The sequence below is a fragment of the Cibotium barometz genome, chromosome 47 (assembly GCF_041138505.1).
Source record: "Cibotium barometz isolate CiBa-2024 chromosome 47, ASM4113850v1, whole genome shotgun sequence".
NCBI lineage: Eukaryota > Viridiplantae > Streptophyta > Polypodiopsida > Cyatheales > Cibotiaceae > Cibotium > Cibotium barometz.
Window position 1 is genome coordinate 9871396 of NC_141092.1, and position 5850 is coordinate 9877245.

A 5850-nucleotide genomic window follows, 5' to 3' on the forward strand; every position below is an offset into this window, starting at 1 on the left:
TCATGCATACATTTTGCATATCATCATTGCTATGAGCATGATGTATTGGTTAATCATTATTGCCTCTTCTCCTTTATTCACATGAGAATATGAGAAAGTGTAGGTATAGTCATGCGATCTTATCATGCATGTGGCATTATTTGCACTTGAGTTTTTTCACATATGGGTGGGCACACATCAACCATGCTTTGACATACTATAGGGCCTACCTTGCAAAGGTACTCATATGCCTTAAGAGTTTTAATTTCATAAAGAGTGAATGTACTTTTTTGGCTTTGTTCACATCCACCCTTTGAAGAGCACAAAAAGGAGTCCATATTGGGACTTCCTTTTAAAAAGGACTCTCTCTCTCTCTCTCTCTCTCTCTCTCTCTCAACCCTAAAAAAAAAATGCACATGACAATGGAACTTAGCTTTGATTTCATTCACCCTTTACAAAGTGACCCCCCCGCCCCCACTCGCCCCCCCAACATTGGAATATAGCAAAGGTATGCATGTAAAGTGCCACATGTTAGGTTTGCTTCACATCACATGGATTTTGAACACTCATAATGTATTTGACACTCTAGGTGTTACATAGATTACTACCTTGGGCTTGTCATGAGCAATAAGCAAGCACGGTTGCTTATCACTTGAGGTCACCTTTCCTACTCTAAAAAAATGTTGATAATGCAGGGGAATTTAGGTGGATGCCTTCAAGTTGAAAGTTTTTACTAAGTGTGATCAACAAGTTAGAGTGCTTGTAATGTCCTTCTACTTGTTTGTGTGTTGTTGTCTTGATGTGTGCTAGGGCCGAGCAATCTTGTGCATCGAAGCCCATGGGCAGTCTCTTGTATGTGTATTGAAGCCGAGCTTGGATCGAGCTGAGCTCCAAGTAAGCATGTCATAAGTATTAAATCAATATGTGTAAGACCTGCTTCTTGGGCTTTAGGCCAACGATGGCGCCCACCTGTCCCAAGGAGGAGGTATTCTGTTATAATCTACCCTAATGGCATCTAAATTTTGTACCAACACACATCAAAAAATATATATTTATAAGACCCCAACAAGAACCCCCCTAATCCCCCCAATGTATGATTTAGGTGTGATTAATTCATTTATAAAGCTCGTTATCAAAAGTGAACTCCCAGAGAGAGAGCGAGAGGCGAGTCTTTCTTCACCGCGGGAGATCAAGTCCATCATTATCAAACAGGGGGGACTTCTGTTTTAGCAGATCGAGAGGCAAATTAGGGTTTCTCATCCACTGCTATTGAGAACAGACCGCAATTTGAACTAATTAGGGTTTCCTGCAGCGACTGGACCTTACAAGAAAACGAAGCAACAGAAGAAAAGGGGCCCATATTCGAGCAGGATGGCTTCGTCTCCGCAGAGCAAGTGGATGGCTTTTCTGGATGATCCCCTTCTGGATGACCCACCTCAGCCCAACGCCTTCTTCTGGTGTGGCCTCAACGAGCAAGCTGACCTCAGGTCTGGGTCCCCATGCCCTCAAATTTGGGTTTTTTCTGCATTGTTTTCCATATTGATTTGTCAGGCTTGCCACATTGCCTTCACACATATCAGGTTATATACATTGGTTGGTCACATACACTCATTTTTGGGGATTTTCACATGTATTGCTCATGATCATGCAAGCCCCCTGATATTCAACATGCTATGTCCCATCATCATATCCTCAGTGACATTGCCAACATCGTTGGGTTCTTCAAGATAACACAGTCCATCAACAGGCCTGCCATAGACATGCATATTCGGGGTAGCACGATTGTGAGCAGAACATCGAACTTCACCAAAGGGCTTGATTTGAGTATCAGTTCTGGGAGTCATTGAGTAATCCCCACGTGCTGATTTTGTGGCCTATTAGTCCACCTTGTCCATTGTCCAAGCCCCTACCTCTAGAGTCTGGTTTGGACAAGTTGGGACCTTGAGACATGGGTTGGGGCATGTGACTGTTGGGATGAGCTGCTATATAAGGGCTTCTTGTTGAATGGGGAAGGTATCCCTTTGTGGCTCCCCATTGGGGACTATTGGGTTGAACACACGACTGCTTTATGGGTTTCTATTCCATCTACTCTCTCTCTCTCTCCCTCTCTCTCTCTCTCTCACACACACACACACACACACACACACACACACACACACAGTTAATGAATGAGGGTATTTTATAGAATAAAAACTTAATCAAGAACTGGTGTTGGGCAGTGTTGATAACAGCTGTTGCAGAGCTAACATGTATGATCAAGAAAACGCAGGCTCAAAGAAGAGGTAGTTGTCTTAATTTTAGATTCTTGCTACATGTGCTCGTCCATCGTGTTGCATGCAGGTCTGGATCGTTATTGCAATTATGGAACCTTTACACGATTTATATGTTCTAGCATCCAGATTCAGAATTTTCCTCATCATCATCTGGTTACATTGAGCATTGGTATTATGCTGGAGGTGTTGACCAAACTTCTGTGCTAACATGATTGAGTTTGTGGTACAAGATTGCGGGATGAATCTGGTGGGGGGACTTCTAGCAAAGCATGCCGGGAGAAGATGCGCCGAGATCGTCTCAATGACAGGTAACTTTTGTTAATTTACACATATATGCAGGCATAGCCACAAAAAAAATGCGTTCCGAGCAAATGGAATGAATGGAACGTTTTTAGGGGAAAACATTCCGAAACATTTGGAATGGCATCCTGTTTGATTTGGGCGAAAAAGTTTTACGTTTTTCTTCCCAAATGTTCCCATGTTTTGTGTGTGGTGGCCAGATTTGCCCTGTTTTGCCCCTTCGTGCATGCTGCCGTGCTGGTTGCCTCCTTCATAGAGAAAGTCCCGCAAGCTCTCTCTCTCTCTCTCTCTCTCTCTCTCTCTCTCTCTCTCTCTCTCTCTCTCTCTCCCCCCTCCCCCCCCCCTCCCCAATAGGCATTTCTTCTCTCTCTCTCCCCCCCCCAACACAGAGTGGATCCTGTGGACCCACCTTGGGCTATTGCGGATCCACATCACCCGAGAGGATTTACCTTGGACCAGGCATGCGCACTCCAGCGTGCCTGGTGCCCACTGCCCCAAGACGACGGCCATGACCGCTTATCAGCTCCAGATCTAGGACATGCTTCACTGCCGTTGAGCTACCTTTCCATGTGACGTAGCGGAGGGAGACCTCTCGGCCATGCTTGATATATTGGGCTGAATCGGCTGATGCTCCTCTTGTGTTTCATGTTTCATGTTCATAGTATTCCATGATGAGATTTCCATGGACATTTCCATGTGAAGTAGCGCAGGGAGACCTCTCGGCCATGCTTGATATATTGGAGAGTGGTATACCATCTATTGGGGGCTGAACCGGCTGATGCTCCTCTTGTGTTTCATGTTTCATGTTTTATGTTCATTGTATTCCATGATGAGATTTCCATGGACATTTTTGTATGATTCCTGTGAGATAGTTTTGTTTGTTCTATTTTATTTTCTGCTCCATGACGAGATATGCCATGGACGTTATTGTGGTCTCATTGGCCCATTGGGTCTCTAGTAGACACTTAATCTCTCTCTGTCTCTCTCTCTTCCCAACAATGACCAATTTGATCAAATTTACTAATTACTCCTATTTACACAAGTTTTCCCCAAAATCCCCCACCCAAAACTTCCCAATTGCCCCCATTTCCCCCAATTTTCCCAATCTGCCCAATTTCCCCTAATTTGCCTAACTTTCCCACCCAAAATTTCCCAATTGTCCCCCCTCTCTCTCAATTTCCCCCATTTCCCCCAAGTTTGCCCAATTTCTCCTAATTTGCCTGATTTCCCCCACCCAATCTTTCCCAATCGCTCCAATCTCCTGCTTAATCACACAATTTTGGCATGACTATGCTGAAGGTTTTCATTGAATTGATGAGACAGGTTCTTGGAGTTAAGCACCCTTTTGGAGCCAGGGAGGACACCTAAAACAGATAAAACACTCATTCTTTCTGATGCACTACGCGCTCTTGATCAGTTGAAGACAGAGGCTCAGCAATTAAATGACTCCAATGAAAAGCTTCGAGAGATTATCAAGAAGTTGAAGGTTTGATGCTTCACATCTGCTTTCACTTCAATTATTAGGAGCATTTCCATCAGTTGGTTAGTGCATGCATTCATTCTAAGAAACTCATTGGCTCTGATTTCAGTCAGAGAAAAGCGAACTTCGAGATGAGAAGCAAAGAATGAAGTTGGAGAAGGAGAGGTTAGAGCAGCAAATGAAATTAATGACCATGCCTACAGGGTATGTGCCACACCCGGCTGCACTGCATGCTGCAATGACAGCTTTTGCATCGCAGAATCAAGTTGCTGGCAGCAAGGGTGTATCCGTACCTGGTTACCCCGGAATGGGAATGGGGATGTGGCAATGGATGCCGCCTGCTGCACTTGATACGTCTCAGGATCACATGCTCAGGCCACCCGTGGCATAGTTGCTCTGAGATGCTTCTGCACATATCATTTGCTGAAGCAAAGGGACCTTCGCTGAAGCAAAGGGTCTTAAAATTGACACCTTGTCTGATTAATTGTCTTATTTGTTGAGTTGTGTCTTGTAAGACAACTAGGTAGAGGTTGTGATTATATCTATTCTATCACTTTGATTAGCCCTGTTTCACGGAAGTGAAATGTAGTGGTTACTAACATTTAGCAGGCCATTTACTGCTTGCTCTCTTTGTGCTGCCTGCTGCGGCTCATTTTATGCTTGCTGCTGGTAACATTGCTCTCTTTCAGACTACGAAAATTGTGGACTTAATGGACTTGTTGTGAATAGTGATATGCTACATCTCAGTGCAGTAAAATGACACGCATCTAAAAAGCAAGGCTCCTAACTCCCTTAATGATACTCTGCTGTTTAAAATCTTTTGATCTAAGCCCACTTTAGTATCCATGTACGCCCTCTTGTGCCTTATGGCAAGCTTCTCTTATGGTAGTTGAGACGCATAGCAAGGACAGCTCCATCGCCGCTTTTTACTTTACTGTCTTTGTGCTTATATCAAGAGAATTGCACCATGAGAAAAAATGTAGTGGTGCTGTAGTCATGGAGACGGGATTTGTTGAATTTTGTTGGCTTTGCGTGCATTGTCATGTGTGTTGCCCACTCCAGTAGCCCATCCTTTTTCAATGACTCTGTGATTACTTTCTGGGCTGACAGTATGCTTAGAGGCAAAGAAGTTGGAGATGTCGTCTGCAATAGGCAAAATGATGCATAGAGTTGACATGCACATGACAGATTTCTTGCTCATGCTGCTGTGGATCTGTGCGCGTGCAAGTGTGTGTGTGTCACATATCAGATTTAACTTATGAGACGTCGATCTACATAATGGTTCTTATTCTTTGGGTATAACGTTCCTTCACATTATGAGCACAGGCTGCCTTGCACGGATTCAACTAGAGCATGCGATCAGTTGGAAGAAGTCAGTTATAAGATTCAACCTAGAATAATTGCTGCAGTTTGGGCAATTGGTGACTAGTTGATAATCGAAGTGTTCATGCAGATGTGGTTTCCAAAATAGCATTTGGGGAGGTTTAAGATTAAGAGACCTAGTTAACTTTTATCATTTGCGGTTTTGACACTCCCTCCATTCATACCAAAATCAATTCAAGTGGAGAGCATCCAACTTGCTGACACCCTCCTTTGCTCTCCGTTGATGTTATTTGCCATGCCTTTACTTGCCTCTCTTGCTCCTCTTTCGATGCCTCTCATGCCTACTTTCACTCAATGATGTCTCAAAAGCTGTCTCTCTCTCTCTCTCTCTCACACACACACTTTTTTTTTTGGTAATGTCTCTCTCTCTCTCTCTCTCTCTCTCACACACACACATGTATGTGCGTATGTACACGCATGCTCCAAGACATTTGC

At 43.9% G+C, this 5850-nt stretch overlaps 1 protein-coding gene across 2 annotated transcripts; it reads left to right on the forward strand.

The window, feature by feature from the left end:
• Positions 1-675: 675 nt before the first annotated feature.
• On the forward strand, positions 676-4722 carry LOC147611349 (transcription factor ILR3-like). 2 transcript variants are annotated; one of them, XM_086784419.1, is made up of 6 exons: positions 676-873; positions 1292-1466; positions 2199-2261; positions 2483-2560; positions 3876-4038; positions 4142-4722. In XM_086784419.1, the coding sequence occupies exons 2-6, from the start codon at positions 1351-1353 to the stop codon at positions 4421-4423; spliced, it is 702 nt and encodes a 233-aa protein (XP_086640545.1). In that variant the 5' UTR covers positions 676-873; positions 1292-1350; the 3' UTR covers positions 4424-4722. The 2 variants fall into 2 exon arrangements, with proteins under 2 accessions (XP_086640545.1, XP_086640544.1); XM_086784418.1 differs by having other exon boundaries at positions 677-873; positions 1082-1466.
• The last annotated feature ends 1128 nt before the right edge of the window (positions 4723-5850 follow it).

Excerpts from the sequence above, each read along its gene's own strand:
- LOC147611349 (XM_086784419.1), top strand. The coding sequence starts at position 1,351 with ATGGCTTCGTCTCCGCAGAGCAAGTGGATGGCTTTTCTGGATGATCCC. Across the intron at positions 1,467-2,198 it reads AACGAGCAAGCTGACCTCAG|TGTTGATAACAGCTGTTGCA; the intron begins GTCTGGGTCCCC and ends GGTGTTGGGCAG. Across the intron at positions 4,039-4,141 it reads AGATTATCAAGAAGTTGAAG|TCAGAGAAAAGCGAACTTCG; the intron begins GTTTGATGCTTC and ends CTCTGATTTCAG.